At 38.0% G+C, this 22,411-nt stretch overlaps 1 protein-coding gene across 4 annotated transcripts in view; it reads left to right on the top strand.

Annotated features, from left to right (window-relative positions):
• EGF (epidermal growth factor) overlaps positions 1-22,010 on the top strand; it is a 105,175-nt gene extending 83,165 nt beyond the window's left edge. The window contains exons 21-25 of one of the 4 annotated variants that reach the window (XM_042935684.1): positions 2,227-2,391; positions 6,392-6,503; positions 9,584-9,689; positions 11,611-11,889; positions 19,452-22,010. In XM_042935684.1, coding sequence (XP_042791618.1) covers positions 2,227-2,391; positions 6,392-6,503; positions 9,584-9,689; positions 11,611-11,861 — 634 coding nt within the window. In that variant the 3' untranslated portion in view covers positions 11,862-11,889; positions 19,452-22,010. Of the gene's footprint in view, positions 1-2,226; positions 2,392-6,391; positions 6,504-9,583; positions 9,690-11,610; positions 13,368-19,451 lie in introns of those variants that run through there. The other 3 variants (XM_042935683.1, XM_042935685.1, XM_042935686.1) reach the window with 3 other exon arrangements.
• Positions 22,011-22,411: the final 401 nt, after the last annotated feature.

The following is a 22,411-nucleotide window of genomic DNA, read 5'->3' as shown; positions in this document are numbered from 1 at the left end:
ATGGAATTTCCCCCCAAAATCAAAAATAGAAATACCATATGATCCAATAATTCCACTATTGGGTATTTACCCAAAGAAAATGAAAGCACTAATTCAAAAAATATATATGCACCTCTACATCTATTGCAAGAATTATTTATTATAGCCTAGGTATAGATGCAAACTAAGTGTCCAGTAATAGATGAATGGATAAGAAAGATGTGGGGTGTGTGTGTGTGTGTGTGTGTGTGTGTGTGTATGTGTGTGTGTGTGTGTGTGTGCTCACGTGATGGAATATGACACAGCCACAAAAAGGATGAGATGTGCCATTTGAGAAAACATGGATGGACCTAGAGTATGTTCTACTAAGTGAAGTAAGTCAGACTGAGAAAGACAAATACCATATAATTTCACTCCTATGTGGAATCTAAAAAAAATGAGTAAACAAAAAGCAGAATCGGACCTATAAATACAGAGAACAAACTGATGGCTGCAAGAAGGGAGGGAGATGGAGGGGTTGGGCAAAATGGGTGAAGGGAAATGGGGGGACACAGGCTTCCAGTTATGGAATAAATAAGTCCCAGGAATAAAAGGCACAACATAAGGAATATAGTCACTGATGTTGTAATAGTGATATATGGTGACAGATTGTAGCTACACTTGTGGTGAGCACAACAAACATATAAACTTGTCAAATCACCATGTTGTACACCTGAAACTAATGTCACATTGTGTGTCAGCTCTACTAAACAAGCAAACAAACAAACAAACAAACAAACAAAATCCCTGCCATTCATTAGCTGTATGACCTGGTGTAAGTTACTTACCGCCTTTGAGTCTCATTTTTCTCATCTATAAAATGGGAATTTGCTATTGAAAGTAAAATGAGTAAAAGTGCCTAGCACAGTGTCAGACACATGGATACTTAACAAATGCGAGTTCCTTTCCCTCTCTCTCTGAAAGTGACTTTCCAGTGCTCTTGTGACCAACTCGAGGTAGAGCTTGGCCTAGGGTCTAGATCTTCTGGAGCTCCATCCAATGCTTTTTCCATACTGTCTCTTCCCATCACGAGGACCAGTACCAATTCCCTGTGTATTCATTCCTTCATATGATATGGACAATATGGACATAATAGATAGTTGATCCAGGGCCAAGGGGGGAAGAAATTCCTAACAAGTGGGTATCTCAAAATGTTTAATAGGATATTTTTTAAAGTTTATGCCCTTGCAAAGAGTAATAGAATATAGTTGTTGTACCCAAGATCCCATAATTTCTGGAAGTATACATTCCCAGTAGATGGCAGCATTGTTTCATTTACTTTTGTCTAAAAGGTTGACAAGCATATTGGTGGCTGGTAATGCTAGTTACAGTTTCACTAATGAAATACTGCCCCTGCATGCCCCTTTTCCTCCGTTTAGTTTTTTTCTCCCTTGAAGAAAGTAGACAAAAGTTCACATGTTGTCACTAAGACCTTTTCTCTTGAGTAGTGATTTTTTAAAAAAGAAAGCAGGGCGCCTGGGTGGCTCAGGCAGTTAAGCATCTGACTTCAGCTCAGGTCATCATGATCTTGGACTCTGTGAGTTTGAGCCCCATGTTTGGCTCTGTGCTGACAGCTCAGAGCCTGGAGCCTGCTTTGGATTCTGTGTCTCCCTTTCTCTCTCTGCCCCTCCCCTGCTCACGCTCTGTCTCTCTGTCTCTCTCTCAAAAATAAATAAACATTAAAAAAATTGTAAAAAGAAAAGAAAGAAATGTTTCCTCAGCTGACTAGGCTGTACTTCCTGTTCAGAGGCTACACATTCTTTTATAAGCCTGGTCTCAAGTGAGGGGCCCTGCCTTCAAATTCTTCCTTCCTTTGACCTCCACTCACTGCAATCTAGCCAAACATTTGTTTAAAAACTCTCTTGGCTCTTAGGGCAGAGTTGCTTTGTGTTGGTCTTAAAGGTAGCTCCTCAGGATTTTAGCCTAACAGAAGCTGATCTTTAATCAATGTTCTGCAATGCCTTATAGAGGCGGTATGCAAATAATCCCCCATCCATCCCAGGGCAAACAGACTAAAGGGGGAAGTCCATGCCGCATTAACGTGTAAATCAGAGTGCTTTCAACTGACCCCTGATGGATTTTCCATATGCTTCTAAAGAGCTGAGCCTGGAAATGCAGAGGTTGAAAGACAGCTGGATATCGAATCTGAAAACTCTAAGTGTTTTTGGCCAGGGCTTACTGCTGACCTCTGTTTGTGTGTTGTTTCAGCTGTGTTTTTGGCTATGTTGGGGAGCGATGTCAGCACCGGGACTTGAAATGGGAACTGCGCCACGCTGGCCAAGGGAGACAGCGGCAAGTCACTGTGGTGGCCGTCTGCGTGGTGGCGCTCGTCTTGCTGCTGCTGCTGGGGCTTTGGGGGGCGCACTGCTACAGGTGACCTTTTCTATCCATTGGCACTTCCTTTTTTTAAGTGTTTGTTTATTTATTAGACAGAGAGAGAGCGCGTGAGCGCGCGTGTGCATGCGGGGGAGGGGCAGAGAGAGAGGGAGAGGGAAGGAGTCCCCAGCAGGCTCTGCGCTGTCAGCACAGAGCCCCATGAGGGGCTTGATCCCATGAACCTGTGACCGGTGCCCAAACCTGAGCTCAACTGACTGAGCCCCCTGGGCCCCTCCGTTACAACCTCTTTCTTGCTCCTCCCAGGAGAATGCCTGCCTCCCTGAGATGAACTTTTGTTACAGACTTGCTACATTTATTTAAAAGGTGTGGTTAACAATAAAAGACAACAAGAAATGTCTCAGGATTTCACTGCTCTGAAACATCAGTGGTTTTACTTTTCCTCGTTCCACTCCAGTCTTTGTCAATGTATCTGTGTTGTTTATGGGGCTGTTAACTGAGCATAATGCATTTTTACATTCCACTTTTTTCTCTTAGCATCACATGCTTCCCCCCATAGGCTATGTAATTAATTTCTCATGGCTGTCTTCCACTGAGTCAATTTTCTGCAAATTATTACTTCTGTTCAAGAGAATCAGTATTTTCCCTCACCCAGAAGTTCCTTCAGTTTTGTTTTTTGAGTAATTTCAAGGTGAAACTTAAAAACTGTGGAACAAAAATATTTATACGTTTAATTAAAAAAATAATGCTACATTAAGGTGAAGGAATAGGTATCACATTGTTTGCTTATTTTCCATCAAAAGTTTTTTTTAAAAAAATGGTTATCTTTTGAGAGAGAGAGAGAGAGACAGAGTGTGAGAGGGGGAGGGCCATAGAGAGGGAGACATAGAATCTGAAGCAGGTTCCAGCTCTGAACTGTCAGCACAGAGCCTGACGTGGGGCTGGAACCCACAAACAGCGAAATCATGAACTGAGCTGAGGTCAGATGCTCCACTGACTGAGCCACCCAGGTGCCCCCATTATTTTCCATTTTCTTAAAAAATGACATCATCCTCCACCATCATCAATGTTGAAAAGCATTTTATGTGCTATTGTAGTTTCTGCTGTACAAAACTATTGAGTCAAAACACGTTTGGGGTAAAGAGGACTTTTTATCTAATTCAGTTTCATCATTATATGGCTAAAGAGCCTAAGTCTCATTTAGCAGTCCCAGTTCTCTGGGAATGTAGGAAATACCTATCCCACCATCTGCAGATAAAAATCCAATCACGTTTACCAGCGCTACACAACCACTCAGGAGGCTAGTGTCATGCATTGTGGAGAATTTCAGAATGTCATCCAAGATGTGCTTGTCTGAGATTCTGCTATATCTTAGTGTTGTGGCTAACAGCATGGGCTCTAAGAGTCAAACTACACAGGTATAAGTCTCTGTCATGCTTAAGTAACATCAGGCATGTTATCTAAAACCTTTGTATTCATTAATTTCCTTTGCTATAAAATGGAAGCAAAGAACAGTACTTATCTCAAGAGTTATTGTAAAATTAATTGAATTAATTTAAGTAAAGAGTTTAGTGTAGAACTGGCATATAGGACTTAATAAACACTATATGTTATTAAGATGATGATTTTTTTAGGAACTGTAATCTTTCCCTAAAGACTAACACGTTCTAAACCCTTTTATTTACATCTTGAGAGACAAGATTCTCAAGCACAAACTTGAAATTTGTAATTCAGAGTGCCAACAATAACCATTTCACTTTTTAGCCTGGTACTGGATTTGTGGAAAGAATATCGAATAATCAAGATTTATTCCATTGGACAGAATGTCGAAAGAAAAGTAGATGCTTGGCAAATAGTGTAGAAAAAATGGAAACAAGAAACTCAAGTTCATGTGTGCTATAATTATTAAGTATTTTTTCTTATTCTATGGGCTATGACATAGTAAATAAGTTTTATGTTCTGTTGATGTTCTTCAGAGCTCTGGGTTGAAAGCTAGTGTCAGATTGCTGGCTTTTTGGACTTAGAACTCAAAGACCAGCTCAGCTGGTCTGTGTAGACTTTATATACAAATAAGAACATTTTTGGCTTCTGACCCCCATTTACCTAAGTCAAAAGTGATAAGAACTATTTCTTCACACACACACACAAAAAAACTCATCAGAACGCCTTCTTTTACTTTTTACTGGAATGCATCCAGAGCTGCAAAGTTCTTTCTGAGCAAATCTATGGTTACTTACTTAATAGTTCTGGTCAGTGGAACTGATAACCCAAATTTTCAGCTATGTGTTTGACTGCATTTGTACTCTGCTATATTGATTCTGAGAAGATCAAATTAAAACTGCTTGTCTAAATATTGTCATGTCACTAAAGTATACCAGTAAGTACAGATCTTAGGCATGTTGAATGATTTTCTTTAAATTTTTTTATATTGTTTATTTTTTGAGAGAGAGACAGAGTGTGAGCAGGGGAAGGGCACAGAGAGTGAGGGAGACACAGAATAATCTGGAGCAGACTCCAGGGTCTGAGATGTAAGCACACAGCCCAAGATGGGGCTTGAACTCACAAACTGTGAGATCATGACCTGAGCCTAGTTGGATGCTTAACCGACTGAGCCACCTGGTGCCCCTGAATGATTTTCTTTAAAGAGTTATAATCAGTTGTTTCCTCCTTTTGTATTACCCCTTGCATGTCTTGTCTAGATTGAGCACTTAACACTCTTTGGTATATCTCTCAAAAGTTTGTTTGTGGAACTAAGTAATTTTTTAAATGTTGTAATATTACTTCATAAAGCTTGATTTCTTGGAAGGACCCCCTTGTAAGAAAATCAACAGGAAGACTTCTGTCACAACCTATAACTTTGTTACTTTGCAACTTGGAACTGCTTCTATTATCCACTTGCTTCAATATTTTCCTTGATGCCTTTGATTAAAAACAGTAACAGCCCATACCACCACCCAGTACCATCTGTCACACTGAACTCACAGTTTCTAGAATGGTTTTCATAGGAGTGCCTACCTTCCTTACTACTCTTGATCAGATGTCCAGGCAGGCCTATTTGATAGATGGTCACACTCCTAGAGGGACTTAGCTGCCACCTGCCCAAGACAGCAGCACTGTTTCAGAATCTTGAGCTGGCTAGTGATCTTTGCCATAACATTTCCTTCATTGCCTTGCGTTAAATGGCTGTTCAATACATTATGTACCCATCTCTCTGCCTCTAGAGGCTACTGCTTTGGAGACAGGGATTGCAGCTTAATATTAGATCTCCCTCCCTTAACTTCCCTTCCCCTCAGTGCATGACACCATGCCTTCTATAGACTTTGTGCTTCATGTTTGTCAAACAAATAAGTGTTTATAAAGCTAGATTTGGAGGCGAGAGACCTATTCTGTTTTCCAGCTTGGCAAGTATGGGATAGTATTCTCTTGGGTTCTCCACTGTGTGTCCTTGCATCTGATGCTTTTGAGCAGCAGAGGGCGCCAGGCCAATGGAAGAGGCCTAGGTTTTGTGTCATTGTGACCCAACTCCTAAGTTGCCTTTGGTAGCTGTGTGCCTTGCGTGAGTCACTGCTATCTTCTAGTCCCACTGGCTTCACTTATAAAATGGAGCTAACATAGCCTGTGTCATAGTTGCCGTGATATTATTTCCATAGACACTCCCTGCCGCCCAAATTGTAAGTCCATTAAGGTAGAGACTTTGCTGTTGTTTCTCCACTTCTTTATCCCCAGTACTAGGGTAGTACCTGGGATATAGTTAGTAGTCAGTATATACACATGAGTGAATGAATGCATGGCTCCCTGCCCCCTGGCCCACAACATCTCAGAGAACCTTGGAAAAAATGAAATATCATCTGGAAAGTTCCAGAGAAAAGAATACCTTAAAAACCCCAAGTTATGCTCCTAGCTTTCTTAATATTTCTTCTCTCTCATACATTGTAAGTACCTATGTTTCAGTAGCAAAAGCGGTTGTCCCTGACCATCGCTAAAAGGGCTCTGGTTGTGTTTTGTTTTGAAATTGTCTCACATTTTGGCTTTATTGCAGAACTAAGAAGCTACCATCAAAAAATTTGAAGAATCCTTATGAAGAGTCGAGCAGAGAAGTTAGTAGGCCTACAGACAGCGAGGCAGGGATGGCCTCTTGTCCCCAACCTTGGGTAATGTGACCGAAGGACATGAAGCAAGAAATTGGCTTCATATGGATCCTAGTTCATTTTTTTCTCATTATTTTTTTCTGTCATGTACCTTCTTTCTATAACTTACACTTTTATGGGTGATGTTAAAAGTCTTTCCCAATTTTTAGGTAATCTCTTTCAAATGGATGTCTTAAAAACCCAAGATTATGCTCTCATTTTCTTTTTTTTTTATCTTCTTTCTTCTTCTGGTTTCTCACTGTAGATGTTTATTTATTTATTTATGTATTTATTTATTTATTGAAATACAGCTGATGCTCTAATTTTCTTAATATTTCTTTTCTTCACATACATTTTTAAATCTGTAAAATTCAGCAGCAAAATTGTTGCCAGACTTAGCAAATAAAAATATAGGATACCTAGTTAAATTCATACTTAGCACTGAATGTTAAATTTAAATTCAAATTTAACTCGGTGTCCTATATTTTATCTGGCAAATCTACACATTTTCTTTTCTTTCTTTCTTTTTTTAAAATCTACACATTTTCCTAAAAGCATAATGATTGGGAAGTTCAAAATGCTTCATAAATCACCCACTTCAGCAGTTGATCTTGGAACAGTACACGACAAGTTTGGGATAGGCTCAGCTCTCTTAAAACTGTTGGAATTTCCATTTCCAGACACCTGTCAGAGTAACTTGACTAGTTTAGTGTACTGCTGGCAATATTTGTTGTATACATTGCAGATAAGGCTGGAATATGTGGCAGATCCATGGGGGTGGGATTGAAACCTGCGGGCGAATAGGGAAAAGATTATTAGGAAGATATTACGGAAGGGTGGAGATTGCCTCCATTCCCACACCATTTCCCCACTCCCCCACCTTCACTTCACTGTGCTTTCCCAGAGAATAGCTCTCTCATGGCCACAATTTTACCAACAGGTGATCATTGTCCCTGCTTCTTATAGGCATTCAGTGTATACTTATTTTCTGGCTGAAACTTGAGTACACAAACAAAGTAAGCAATGTGAAGTCTAGCTTTACCCTCCTAGTAATTGGCTGTCTAATCTTCAGCAAGTCATTTAACTCCTGTTTCCTCTTCAGGACACTGAGGCGTTTGGATTCAGTGGCCTCTGAGACCACTTCTGTATCTCCAGATTTAATAAGTGTGTGCTTCTGGGTGGACTTACCTATAGAATGTCCTCAGTTCTTTGAGACCTCATGACTATGCAGACTTCTAAATGACCATTATTGCATATGTTGGTCTAGATGGTATTTCATTCAGGTTTTGGGTAGCAAGTTTAATTCATGTTGTTGAAATCATGGAAGAGTGAGAGAAACAATCTCTATCTAGTTTTTAAAAAATCAAAAACACTTGCCACTGTTATGAGCAACTTGTTGGCTAAGAGCTATACTAGGAGGTCTCAGGCTGCTGAGCTCTGTCCCCCTAGCCGTCCTGTCTGCTGTAATTGTCATCGACACCAACTGCTGCTGTAGATATTAGTGGGAGTGAGAGAGAGCTGAGCATCTGAACTAGCAGGAGAAGGAGCAGAACCGAATCTGGTTCTATCAGCTGCCTTCCCCAGCTCAGCCCAGAATTCTAGGGCTTATGTTCTTCTGGAAGAAACACATGTGGCTGGAAAATTTGCAGTGCAGAGGACTGGATTTTGACTTCAGTCAGAAATAATGAGTATGCGCCCTTAAACAGTGGGTCATGTAGTGCTTTTGCAATATATTGCTACAGAGAGACCATCAATGAAGAGAAAGCAGTGAAGGATAATTAGCACTGTGGAAAATAAGAAAATGAAAACACATGTTCATGGGATTCACCAACATTTCTCTCCCTACTCATTATTCTTCCTATACTTTTCTCAAAGGGAAATATTAGCAGGGAGGTTTTTTTGTTCCCTTTTCCTCATTGTATTTCTGAGTCTGGGCTCGTTTCTGTAGAAAGCCCATTTCTGAGCCAGCAGAGCATGATCAGCTAAAATCTTGGGGCAGTCCCTCTGCTGAGTTACTCACTGGTGAGGAAGGACTTGCAAATTACATCCTTTGTCCTCCACATGAGATAACTTATTTTCTTTAATTTTATCATCGATCTTTGTGTGTGTGTGTGTGTGTGTGTGTGTGTGTGACCAATTCTTTATTTTAATGTTTATTTATTTTTGAGAGAGAGAGAGAGAGAGCATGAGCAGGAGAGGGACAGAAAGCAAGAAGGAGAGACACAATCTGAAGCAGGCTCCAGGCCCTGAGCTGTCAGCACAGAGCTTGACATGGGGCTCAAACTCACAAGCTGTGAGATCATGACCTGAGCCGAAGTCGGATGCTCAACCGGCTGAGCCACACAAACACCCCTTGATCTATTTTTTTTATTGATCTATTTTAATAGCTAATCTATCTAGTGTGAATGTGAGCCAGTGAACTCTGGTTAGCCTGCATCGCAAGTGCCCAGTCAATTGTGGATAATACCATAAGGACAAAATAATCAATTTTTTGACCAAAGAGAAATGCTGGATTTTTCTGGGCCTGCCTTTTAGAATTCTTGTTCCCAAGCTCTTCAACTATGAAGAAGCATTTGGTGGATCCCTGAAAAATAGTAGTTCTACTATTAGTTATTATTACCCATTAATGACCCCAAATTCCTTAGAACTTGGTAGCAGGTTTAAATGAATTTTATAAACTAAACACATACACATATTTGAACACATTGGATCACATACACATATGAGATCTTATTTGGCTCTTGGGCAATGGTTAGAACACTATGGATTCTTGGATTGCTTAAAATAAAACAGTGGTATCCTTGGGATCCATGACCCAAAAGTTGGGATTCCAGAATTAGAATAGATTCTTCACTAAAGCCATTGGTAGTGCCTAGTTGCTTTAATAGAGTATTCTCTATTAAATGGCTAGTATGTATGAGTAGAGTAGTATGGCTCCTGGATTTTCCATTAGCAAGAGCAATAAATTTGGCAGGGCCTTTCAACTTTCACATTCCATAGGATGAACATAACGAAGCCATAGACTTTGGTTTAATGTATGTTGAGATAATTTGTGAATTATAGCAATGTCCTCTCTCTCCTTCCCTCTCTTGTATTCTCTGCAGTTTGTGGTTATAAAAGAACACCAAAATCTCAGGAATGGAAGTCAATCTATGGCCCTCAAGGACAGTGAGGCAGCAGATGTTAGCCAGTTTTCCTCTCGGGAGACAGGTGAATGGCTATCTTTACTTGGATCCTGAATGTTTTCCTTAATGTGAAAGTCTCAAAGAAGCACAAAAACAATGGTTAAGCTGTATAAGCTATGCAAGCAGCTGGGTTGTATTGGAATGCCCTAGAACTTAGAGAAATGTGTTTGGATTGGATTCCTATCTTATGTGAGGTTAGCACGTTTGCTCAAAACTCTGGTCACATACCAGTCTGCTAGATCACTTGGAGCAAGCACACAATGAGTGACTCCTTATTTGAATTAAGTTGGGTTTTGAGGTCATTCTTGGGGTTTGGGATCTGTATTGGTAGCTGTAGGTGTAGTTCCGGTGAAATTATAAATGGCTCCAAGAAAATGTGTTCTGTGTTCTACTAGGAAGGTTCTTCTGAATTCAAATTGATCTGGGGGTCCTCCTGGGGATTTGGGAGTGTTCAAGTCTTCTCAGGAGCTAGCCCTCAGCCAGATGCCTGGCCATCTGTGAAGTCCATGGCTACTGGGAGAGGGGCCATAAAATCAACCCAGGTTCTCAGGCTTCTCTGGAACTCAGTCTGCTTCACGTGGAAATGGAGTTAGACACCCTTTAAAATAATACTTTTGCCAAGGGTTGCATTATGACATCTTGGGCATGGGTCTCAGATGTCAGTTTTATTTCATAATTCAGGGGGCAAAGTTGAACATGTTTTGAATCCTACGCTGTTAGAAAGGTTCAAAGAAACTTTGAGCCAACATAAAGTTTCTCTGCTGAGAGGGGCTTCAACTCTACTTATATTTTTTGACATTTGGTTTTTGTAAATATGCTTGTTACCATACTCTCCTCTTCAGATATCCATATGGAGAGAACATGGGATTCTTGTTTTGAAAAACTCACTCTACACTTCTGTCTCATACATGTATTGTCATGTAACCCAAATTCAGTAAAACTTTTTTTCCTTGAGGAAAGCCCTGGATATTATGGTACACTTAAGAATTGAATATTAAAATTATAGTAAATATAGTTTTACATATAAACTGTTATTAGTGTTGTTACTTGTGTAATGAACACATTTAGCATTTTCAAACATTACTTGGGTTTTGTTGTTATTACTAACATTATTAGAAAGTAATGGAGTACCTTGTAGTTACATATTACTTTTTCTTGAGGAGGTAAAAGCATCAAATTCTTTATTGCATAAGTAATTCACTGTCAAGGTACGTATAATTTTGCCAGTTAATCAGTAGCACAGTGATTTGACCAAGGTATGGTTAAACTCAAGAAAGAACTAAGAACTTGGTTAGCTGAGTACACAGAAAGAGATTAAAATGTCTCCCTTTTTGCTCACTCTACTGCAGTTTGACCCATTCTCTGTGGGCCATTCATAAAGCTGTCTCCCAGTATGAGTGATCACACCCCCCAATCATGTCCAGCTGTCTCATAAATATATGTGGTGAAAGTGCACAAAGAGATCCGCAGTAAGGAAATAGAGTGGAGAATGAGATAAAAGATTGAGACTGGCTCTGAGCCAATTCCTTCTCTGCTCCTGGAAAAACCATTAAAATACAGGCTGTGCTGGTGGTGGATCCATGGAACCATGTTCATTGACCTCAACCAACATCAGTTGGTGCAGGTTAAGTTAGCACTGTGCTAGGGGCCAAGTGCCATGCTAGGGCATAGGCATGCAAGTGCATTTAAAATCTGGCCTCTGTTCTCAAGTCTCCCAGATGGGGAGAGAAGTGCACAGAGAAAGTTAAAATGGAATGTCAGGTAGTATTGCCTTTGATTTGTCTCATCCAACCAAGTTTTAAAAATATTGGATCCAGGTAGTCTGAGAATGGATTCATTTTGTGCCTCATCTTTTAGGCCTACTCTCCAATCACTATTATTAGGGCCTCTCTTGCTGGATATTGTGAATGATGTGAATCCTAAAATTCCTTTTTCCTTTTGTATAGGGTCAGTGCAACTGCCATCACGGAGAAATGAACCCCAGGTGTACATGGGCGGAGAGCAAGGCTGCTGCATTCCACCATCCAGTGATAAAGGCTCTGGTCCCCACGGAATGCAGTGGGGTTTTCATCTCCCTTCCTGTGAGGCACAGCCCATTGCTCTGGGGGTTGAGAAGTCACAATATCTCTTGTCAGCAAACCCCATATTGCAACAAAGGGCCTCAGATCTACCACACCAAAAGAAGCTGACTCAGTGAACACTGGAATTGAAAGGAAGGTCAAGAGGTATAAACTGTATTGATAGACAGTAATATTTCACTTCAAAAAGTATAGAGAAAATACAGATTTTGGTTTCACAATCTCTGCCACTAATCACCTACTCAGTATCCTGGAGACAAATAGGTAGTTGTGCTTTTGTTTCTTCCTCCAAGCAGTCCGCTGCAGATTTTCAAGTAAGAGTCACAGTGAGAATCACTAGGTAACTCATTAGAAACCAAAGCACATAGTGCTTGGTACACTGTGTTGTCTTCAATAGTCAATGCAGATAGATATTTTTTTTCTCTGCAGCCCCAGAAGAAATCTGGGGTTAAAGTAGGCAAACACACTGGCTCGGTCAGTTGTAAGGTAATTCCTTTTATCTGGACAGAACATTTGGCTCAATCTCATAAGATGATTAGAATATTAAAATTACTGGTATGATACATTGTGGGCATTTAACTTATCATTGGTGTGGTCCATGCTGGTAATCTCACAGAATGAAATTTTAAAACCAAATCAAAAAATGTACCAACTGAGAATCTGATTTCTTCAGAATTAGTTGGCTTATGTTTTCTCTTTTAAAATCTTTGAATGAAAATATTTTATTTTAAAACATTACCCAAGAGACATCGGTGTTTCTCAAGCATTGCTATCCTTTCCCCATGGAATTTTTTTCAATGAAAATGGTAAATTTTTCCTTCATGCGTTTGCACAGAATTTTTACCTTTTTCAAATATGAGATTGTAAGCAAATTTCCAGATTTATTTTCATTTTGAACAATCAATCTCTACTAATTATTTAAATAAAATCATTATAAACATAAACATCTTATTGTATTCCTGGTTAAGCAATAAATTATAGTCTAAGGGATATTAGAGTTGAACCAAAGTGATTTGCCAAGCTTCCTATTTTTACACTTCTAAAAATAATTTTGAAATCTATCATTGTAACTTTATAAAGTAAAACTACACAACGTTTTCTAATTAAATCTCATTCTTGTAGCTAAGACATTGTTACTACCATTATACAACCTGATACAGTAAGTGTAGACTGTTTAGGCTTTTGGATTATTCTGTTAATGCATTAGCTAATCCGTTTGCTTATCTTTTCTTGTGTTTCTCTTCAACTCCTTAGACTTTGGTTATACCGGAAGTCAGAATAAAAAGGAGCTGAAGCACAACTCTTTGGGTAGATACTTAGATATTTTGGTAAAGATTTGGTGGTGAGGAGGGTAACTTAGATAATTGTTCAGTATGATCCCTCTTCCAGTTAATTCAGATTTTTCTGTACTCCGTATTAAGTTTTGCTTTAATTGACAGCCAATACCCTGAAGGATCATAAGATCTATTTTTTTTTTTCCTAATGAGTGAAATGACCTCAGAAAACAATACTCAGAATGTTCCCAATTATGAGGAAATTATATTCCTAAGTGTGAATCCTATTTCTCTTCCAAAAGTGAGCATTTCTGAAGCTTTAAAGGTATACAGTATACATTTTTAAAAATTTTTACTATCTCTTTTAGGATTTCAATGATAACTAAAGAGATGACATGAGACCACCGTAGCTCATAACATAACATTACCTTTGAACCAGAAAACCCTTGTTTCCTTCAAGGTTTTCAGTGAACCTGATTCTTCATAAATTGGGAGCATGTGAAGTCCTGAACCAGGCTGTAACATTGGCTCCCTGGTCAGATTAAAGAAAAAATGTACTTCGTGTTCTTTAATCAACAAGTCACCATGAAGAGATGGCTTCTTTTCTTGTGGTTCCACTTTTCTACCAGAAATATCCTATTTTAAAAACTTATGTTTAGAAAAGAGCATTTTCATCTAAGATGTTTGATTTGCATTTTTTCCCAGACTATTTTTATTTCTTGACTCTTACGATCTCATTGGGCACAATGCCTGATTGTGATTCTATTTGACTAAATGTCGCCTACTACATATAAAATGAGCCTTCTGCCCTCTTTTTCTAGCATCTAATGAAGGCTTAGTACCCTATATTGTTTTAAAACCATATTGTTCCAGTTTCACCTATTAGCCTTGATTTCCAACTCATATCATTTTCATATGAGTAAATGATTATTGTGTGATAATTGAAAATGTGTTAAAAGCACTAAATAATAAATCTTTAAAAATAATTTTGGAAGAAAAGGAAAATACTTAGTCATTTGAGTAGCTGTGATAGGCAAGATGTTGTTTTGTTTTACTTTTTCTTTCTTTTTTCAAATCTTTAAATGAGAAACCCTAGTTCTATGCATTGATTCATCTTGAGCTCTTCAAATTTGGACATGCCTGAAGCAGAAAGTACTTCCCCATTTGGAACTTCATAGGACTTCTGTAGCTAGTAGCCATATGCTAGCAACAATATAGCTCGATAGGAAAATATGTGATAAAACATTTAGTATTATGTTAATCATGCATATATGTGAAACAGAGACTTTAAGGAAGCATATAAATTACAAAACAAACCACCTAACTGGTGGTCATATATTTTTTTTCTTCTGCAGTGAATATTTGGCCATTCTGGCATGATTCAATTCCATTTCTGGTGGGCCAGTAGAAAATGAAGATGTGCCCACTCAACAATTAAGCCTGCAGGATGCATTCTTTTTTTTTTTTTTTTACGAATTCCAGTTAGTAAACATACAGTGTTATGTTAGTTTCAGGTGTACAATATAGTGATTCAACACTTCCATACATCACTCTGTCCTCATCACAAAGGCACTCCTTAATCCCCACCACCTATTTAACCCTTCCCTCCACCACCTCCAAACATCAGTTTGTTCTCTATACTTAAGAGTATATTCTTGATTTGTCTCTCTTTCCTTCCCCCCCCTTTGCTCATTTGTCTTGTTTCTTTAATTCCACAAATGAGTGAAATCATACGGTATTTGTCTTTCTCTGACTGATTTTTTGCTTATCATTATACTCTCTAGCTCCATCCATGTTGTTGCAAATGGCAAGATTTCATTCTTTTTTTATGGCTGAATAATATTCCAGTGTGTGTGTGTGTGTGTGTGTGTGTGTGTGTGTGTATCTCATATCGTCTTTATCTATTCATTAGTTGGTGGACACTTGGGCGACTTCCATAATTTGTTTATTATAAACAATCCTACAATAAACATAGGGGTGCATGCATCCCTTTGAATTAGTGTTTTTTTACTCTTTGGGTAAGTACCCAGTAGTGTGATTGCTGGATCAGAGTAGTTCTATTTTTAAGTTTTTGAGGAACCTCCATACTGTGTTCCAGAGTGGCTGCACCAGTTCACATTCCCACCAACAGTGCACGAAGGGTCCTTCTTCTCCACATCCTCACCAACACCTGTTGTTTCTTCTGTTGTTGATTTTAGCCATTTTGACAGGTGTGCGGCCATATCTCATTGTAGTTTTGATTTGCATTTCCCTAATGGTAAGTGATGATGAACATCTTTTCATGGGTCTGTTCACCATCTGTATGTATTCTTTGGAGAAATGTCTGTTCATGTCTTCTACCCATTTTTTATATGAATTATTTGTTTTTTGGGTGTTGAGTTTTATAAGTTCTTTACGTGTTTTGGATACTAAGCCTTTATTGGATATGTCATTTGCAATTATCTTCTCCCATTCTGTAGTTGCCTTTTAGTTTTGTTCATTGTTTCCTTTGCTGTGCAGAAGAAACTTTTTATTTTTATTTTTATTTTGTTTAAGTTTTTATTTATTTATTTTGAGAGAGAACTCATGTGAGCAGGGATCAGGTAGAGAGAAAGGGGTGATAGGGAGAGAATCCCAGGCAGGCTCTGCACCATCAGTGCGGAGCCTGATGCAGGGCTTGATCTCACAAACCATGAGATCATAACCTGAGCTGAAACCATGAGTCAGACTCTTAACTGACTGAATCACTCAGGTGCCCCAGAGCCTTTTAGTTTTGATGTAGTCCCAATAGTTTATTTTTGCTCTTATTTCCCTTGCCTCAGGAGACATATCTAGAAAGAAGCTGCTACAGCTAATGCCAGATATATTACTGCCTGTGCTCTGTACTAGGATTTTTATGGTTTTGGGTTTCACATTTAGGTCTTTAATCTATTTTGAATTTATCTTTGAGTATGGTGTTAGAAGCTGATCCACTTTCATTCTTTTGCATGTTGCTGTTCAGTTTCCCCAGCACCTTTTGTTGAAGAGACTGTGTTTTTCCCATTGGACATTCTTTCCTGCTTTGTTGAAGAATAATTAACCATATAACTGTGGGTTTATTTCTGGGCTGTTCTGTTCATCTATGTGTCTGTTTTTGTGCCGGTACCATACTGTTTTGATTACTATGGCTTTGTAATATAAATTAAATTCTGGAATTGTGATGCCTCTAGCTTTGCTTTTCATTTTCAAGATTGCTTTAGCTATATGGGGTCTTTTGTGATTTCATACAAATTTTAGGATTATCTGTTCTAGCTCTGTGAAAAATGCTGTTGGTATTTTGATAGGGGTTGCATTAAATGTGTAGATTGCCTTAGGTACTATAGACATTTTAACAATATTTGTTCTTCTCATCCAAAAACATGGAATGTCTTTCAATTTCTCTGTGTCGCCTTTGAGTTTTTTCATCCGTGTTTTATAGTTTTCAGAGTAGGTCTTCCACCTCTTTGGTTAGGTTTATTCCTACATATCTTATTATTTTTGGTGCAATTGTAAATGGGATTGTTTTCTTAATTTCTCTTTTTCTGCTACTTCATTATTAGTGTATAGAAATGCAACAGATTTTTGCACATTGATTTTGTATACTGCAACTTTACTAAATGCGGTTATCAGTTCTAGCAGGTTTTTGGTGGACAGTCTTTCAGGTTTTACTCTATATAGTATCATGTCATCTGCAAATAGTGAAAGTTTTACTTCTTCCTTACCAGTTTGGACGCCTTTTATTTTTGTTGTCTTATTGCTGTGGTTAGGACTTCTAGTACTATGTTGAATAAAAGTGGTGAGAGTGGATATCCCTGTCTTGTTCCTGACCGTAGAGGAAACGCTCTCAGTTTCTCCCCATTTAGGATGATATTAACTGCAGGATTTTCATAGATGGGCTTTATTATGTTGATGCATGTTCCCTCTAAACCTACTTGTTGAGAGTTTTTATCATGAGCGGTTGTTGTACTTTGTCAAATGCTTTTTTTGCATCTATTGAAATTATTGTATGGTTCTTATCCTTTCTCTTATTGATATGATGTATCATATTGATTGGTTTGTGAATATTGAACCACCCTTGCAACCCAGAAATAAATCCTACTTGGTTGTGGTAAATGGTTTTTTTTAATGTATTGTTGGATTCAATTTACTAGTATTTTGTTGAGAATTTTTGCATCTATGTTCATCAGGAATATTGACATATAGTTTTCTTTTTTTAGTGGTTTCTTCATCTGGTTTTGGTATCAGGGTAATGCTGGCCTCTTAGAATGAATTTGGAAGTTTTACTTCCTTTCCTATATTTTGGAATAGTTTGAGAAGAATCGGTATTAACTTTTCTTAAATGTTTGGTAGAATTTGCCTGCAAAGCCATCTGGTTCTGGACTTTTGTTTGTTGGGAGTTTTTTGATTACTGCCTCAGTTTCGTTGCTGGTAATTAATTGATCTGTTTAAATTTTCTATTTCTTCTTGTTTCTGTCTTGGTAGTTTATATGTTTCTAAGAATTTATCCATTTCTTCTAGGTTTGCAATTTGTTGGCACATAGTTTTTCATAATATTCTCTTATAATTGAGTTTCTGTGGTGTTGATTGTTATTTCTCTTTTCTCATTGTGATTTTATTTATTTGAACCCTTTCTCTTTTTTCATGATAAGTCTGCCCAGAAGTTTATCAATTTTATTGATGTTTTCAAGAACCAATTCCTGGTTTCATTGATCTGTTCTATTGTTTTTTAGTTTCTTTATCATTTATTTCTGCTCTAATGTTTATTTCCTTCCCTCTGCTTGTTTTAGGTTTTGTTTATTGTTCTTTTCCTAGTTTCTTTAGATGTAAGGCTAAGCTTCTCGCTTTTTGAAGTAGGCCTGTCTTGCTCTAGACTTCCCTCTCAGAGCTGTTTTGGCCACATCCTAGAGGTTTTGGACAATTGTATTTTCATTTTCATTTGTTTCCATGTACCTTTTTATTTCTTCTTTTATTTCCTGGTTGACTCATTCATTGTTTAGCATGCTGTTTAACTTCCATGTATTTGTGGTCTTTCCAGATTTTTTTCTTGTGGTTGACTTCTAGTTTCATAGTGTTATGGTCCGAAAATATGCATGGTATGACTTTGATCTGAATTTGTTAAGGCTTGTTTTGTGGGCTAATATGTGATCTATTCTGGAGAATGTTTCATGTGCACTTGAAAAGAATGTGTATTTGCTGCTTTACGATGGAATGTTCTGAATATATCTGTTAAATCCATCTGTTATAGTGTGTCATTCAAAGCCATTGTTTCCTCATTGATTTTCTGTTTAGATAATCTGTCCATTGATGTAACTGTTTAATGCATTTGGGTGTTTCATGTTAGGTGCATAAATATTTACAATTGTTGTATCTTCTTATTGGATTATCCGCTTTATTATTATATAGTGCCCTTCTTTGTCTCTTGTTATCATCTTTGTTTTAAAGTCTACTTTGTGCAATGTAAGTATTGCTACTCTGACTGTCTTTAGGTATTCATTTGCATGATAGATGTTTCTCCATTCTTCTGCTTCTTTCAGACTGCTGTTCATTCTATTGGGCATGTTTCTCATTTTGTTTATTGTGCCCTTTATCTCTGCTATAGTATTCCTTATCTCTGTGGTAAGAGTCTCACTCATGTCCTCCACTCTTTTTTCAAGTCCAGTGAGTATCCTTATGATCATTACTTTAAATTCTGTATCAGGCATGTCACTTACATATGTTTCACTTAGATCTCTGGTCATGGTTTTGTCCTGTTCTTTCATTTGGGATAAATTTCTGTCTTTTCATTTAGTCTAAGTCTCTATGCCTGTTGCTACATGTTAGGAAAGTCAGCTACCTCTCCTATCCTTGAGGGCAATGGCCTTATGAAGAAGAGATCCTGCAGTGCCCCTGCTTCCCAGGACCTGGTGTTTCCTGGAGTGTCTCCAGTGGGTGCCATGTGTGCTCTGCTATTTTGTCCCGGCTGCTTTATCTTTTAGACCAGTTGACTGCAGAGCCGCTCTTTGCCTGTTATGAACAGTGTTTGGTCCCTGGCCTGCACGTGGCACATTTTAACTAAGTTTGCTCTGGTCTGTTTGTGAAATGAGACCTGTCACTACCACCACCATAACTGAGGCTCTGAAAAAATCCCCAGGTCAGGAGGTGGTTTGAACAGGGCTTTGGGCTGGGCTTCTGGTAGAGGGGATCCACTGTCCTGGGACTGAGGCAAGCACAACTGAGAGTGGCAGCTCCACAGGGGTTAGGGCTTGTCAGTAAGCAAGTTAGGTAGTGAGTGTCAGTGCTGTGCTGGTTCCCACAAGTGGCTCTGTATTTATGCTGAGGGGTGGAGGAGGGACACGGCACCTGCCAGTTTCTGTGTTCCCTTAGAGGTCTCTCCATGAGTGCTGTCTCTCTGGGATGTGCTTCAAGATGAGTGAATAATATCCCCACTGTGTGCCCCAGGTGCTCTTCGGATCACTGTTTCCATGCTGTATGTTCCTGAGGTGTTTCCTGCTTTTTCTCCAAGAGCAGACTCAATGCTCTCCAAGCTCTCCCAGAAGCAAGCATGGTGACCTTTAAAACTCCAGGTTTCAACTGATGCTGGTTGCAAGAACTCATGAATTTGGCTCCTCTTGCTTTCTAAGCCATTTGATACGGAGATTCCTTTTCCCCATGTGCTCCTCTGTGTGCTAGTCTGTCTCTTACCCCTCTCTATGACTATGCTCCCCACCTCCAACAGCAGCCATTATCTGTTTCTTTTCCAAGCCCATCTTTGCACTTCTTATCTTCTTTGATGTGACTTCTTCTCTACCTTTAGTTGTGAGGTTTGTTCTACCTGTCTTCAGGCCCTCTTCTGGTGTATGTAGGATGATTTCATATTTATCTAGTTGTACTCATGGGACGGGGTGAGTGTAGGGTCCTCCTACTCCACCACCATCTTCCAAACAGTTACTAGGATGCATTCTAAACTAAGAGTTATAAATCCCACGTTAGTGCCTGAGTTATTTGGGTTCCTATTTTTCATTTATATCATTAATCTGCCAGAATAATGAAAGTATAGTAAAACTGTTGCTATTGAGAACATTTAGGGAATCATTTTGGACAGTGAGTCAAGTGTATGCACCTTGGTTTCTTTAGCTCTAAAATGAATCATCCTTTGTGTGAAAACAACTTAAAGTCACAGCAAATACCAATACAAACTGAGATGTTATTACTACCTCTGAGGTATTGAGATACTCAAAGCCTTACTGCTTTAAACACCCAATGTTCTTTTATTAGTCCAGGATAACTTTCTCTATCATTGTATAAAACATGTTGAGCATAAGTATATCTATCATTTTATAAAACACATCAAGCATAAGTATACATTTTCTTGACAACATAAGAGCTTCATTACACATCAGCCATAATAAAATGCTACCGTTTTGTGATGATCAGAGCTCCTTTACTGTATATTAAAGGTTCTTGAGTCCAAATATTTTACTTTTCTTATAGACTTTCAAGCTGTCAACTCTCATGTCTCTATCAATTACCTTCCCTGCAAGCTCCTCGTCACCTTCCTTATTGCTTCTGTTTTGTAAACTTGTGTTCAGATAACCGAGAAAGTTAGCATTGTAACCAAAAGTGAGAATAAATGTATATTGAAGGCAAGTTTAAGAACATTTAGTGAGTAAAGTATATAAATTTAGCCCTTAGACTTTTGGCATATTGCATCCTTTTATTTTTTCCTTACTGTTCTAGGCTACATTCTCAGAATGCAGATACATCAATTCCACATAGGTGAGGTGGTGTCACTATGTATATAATGACAATACATAATATAGTCGTTAAGAAGATGGTCTCTGAAGTCCACAGGACTGGATTTAAATCCCATTGTATCGCTTACTAGCTTTGTTACCTTGTTCAAACTACTGAATCTCTCTAAACTTCAATTTCCTCATCTCTACAATGGGGAGAATAACATTACTGTTGTCATAAGATTGTTGTGCTTTGAAGTGAAATGATGCATGTACATGCTTACCATAAAATTAAATCATGTTATTATTTTGCCCCCTTTTAAGACCACTGTTTCAATAGTATTAGCTTACACTATGGTAAACTTGTTTGTACTGCTTCGAATCCAGGCAAGTGGCACATGAAGATGGGGCAAAGAGCACAGCCCTAATCCCCTGGGTCAGAATTTCAAGGGGCATTGTACACAAATATCATGACAGATTAACCATTCAATTTATTTTTTACGTTAAAATGACTACCTCAGACATATATGTTTGGGGTATGTTGGTCGATTATTCATCAAGTTTTATGCATTGGATAAAGAAAATTAATGAGACCATTAATTAATGACCATGTTAGTATCAGACAACAGTGTGCAGTTCATCTATTCCTATGTAGAGCTGGGAAAGTTTTTGTTTTGTTTTGTTTTCATTTTTATCTATTTTTTAAAGGCGGAATGCTTATAAGCAGAGGATGCATTTGAGAAACCCCATAAGGGTTCTGAAAATCTCAGTTGACTTTCATAATCCCAAAAGTAATTAATACACCATGTGTTATGAGAATAACCCCTTTGTCTGTATATTCTAGCTCTAACATTTGTTGCCAGCTGTTAAGCCAAGTAGAAATACCCTGTCAAATGTGGACATTAATTTTAAATACATATTAATTTGTTATAACTGGAGACAGTGGCACAAAAGACACAGGTGGTGGCTTCTAATGATAGGTAAGAGAATATGTAATTAGAGTTCTAGAACCACGTGATCTCTGTCAATAGCAACTTTCCAAAATTTCTCACTATCATCACCTGCTTTTATTAGTATTTCCACCTGTTGCCTCAATGGTAAGGAAATACCACCTAAAGAAGTATGGTAATGACTGGGCTGTGATTGAGCTTTTAAACCATTTATATCCAAATCGCATTTAAGCCTACCTAGTCTTATAAATGTGGATATGTATGATAGTTTGCACTATTAAAAAGTCTTTGAATGTGTGGAATTAAAATATTTTTCTCCAGAATTATATCTTACATTTGCATTATGACTTCTAATTTTTATATTCCTTATCTTATTTGACCTCATTAATTCTCACATCCAATCTACAGAAATTAGTGGGGCAGATATTCTATTCATTTTACTGGTTCTTAAAGATTATATCCAAAGTTGAAGGGAAGTGAAGATGAATAATAAAATACATTATTAGAGATAAGAAATTACTTCATAATGATAAAATGTTTATTTTTCCAGAAATATACTACAGTTCTATAATCAGATACACATAATACCCATCCTCAAATATATAAAGCAAAAAATGTATTAACAACTTATCAGAAGTATTGAAGAAAATAGAATCACAGTAGATTTTATCATACTACTCTTGGTAATTAATAAACTTGGAAGACAAAAACATTAGTAAGGATATAGAAGACTTTA

Source organism: Panthera leo, chromosome B1 (assembly GCF_018350215.1).
Source record: "Panthera leo isolate Ple1 chromosome B1, P.leo_Ple1_pat1.1, whole genome shotgun sequence".
Taxonomy (NCBI): domain Eukaryota; kingdom Metazoa; phylum Chordata; class Mammalia; order Carnivora; family Felidae; genus Panthera; species Panthera leo.
The sequence above is the reverse complement of the archived record's forward strand: the minus strand, read 5'-3'. Positions and strand labels throughout refer to the sequence as shown.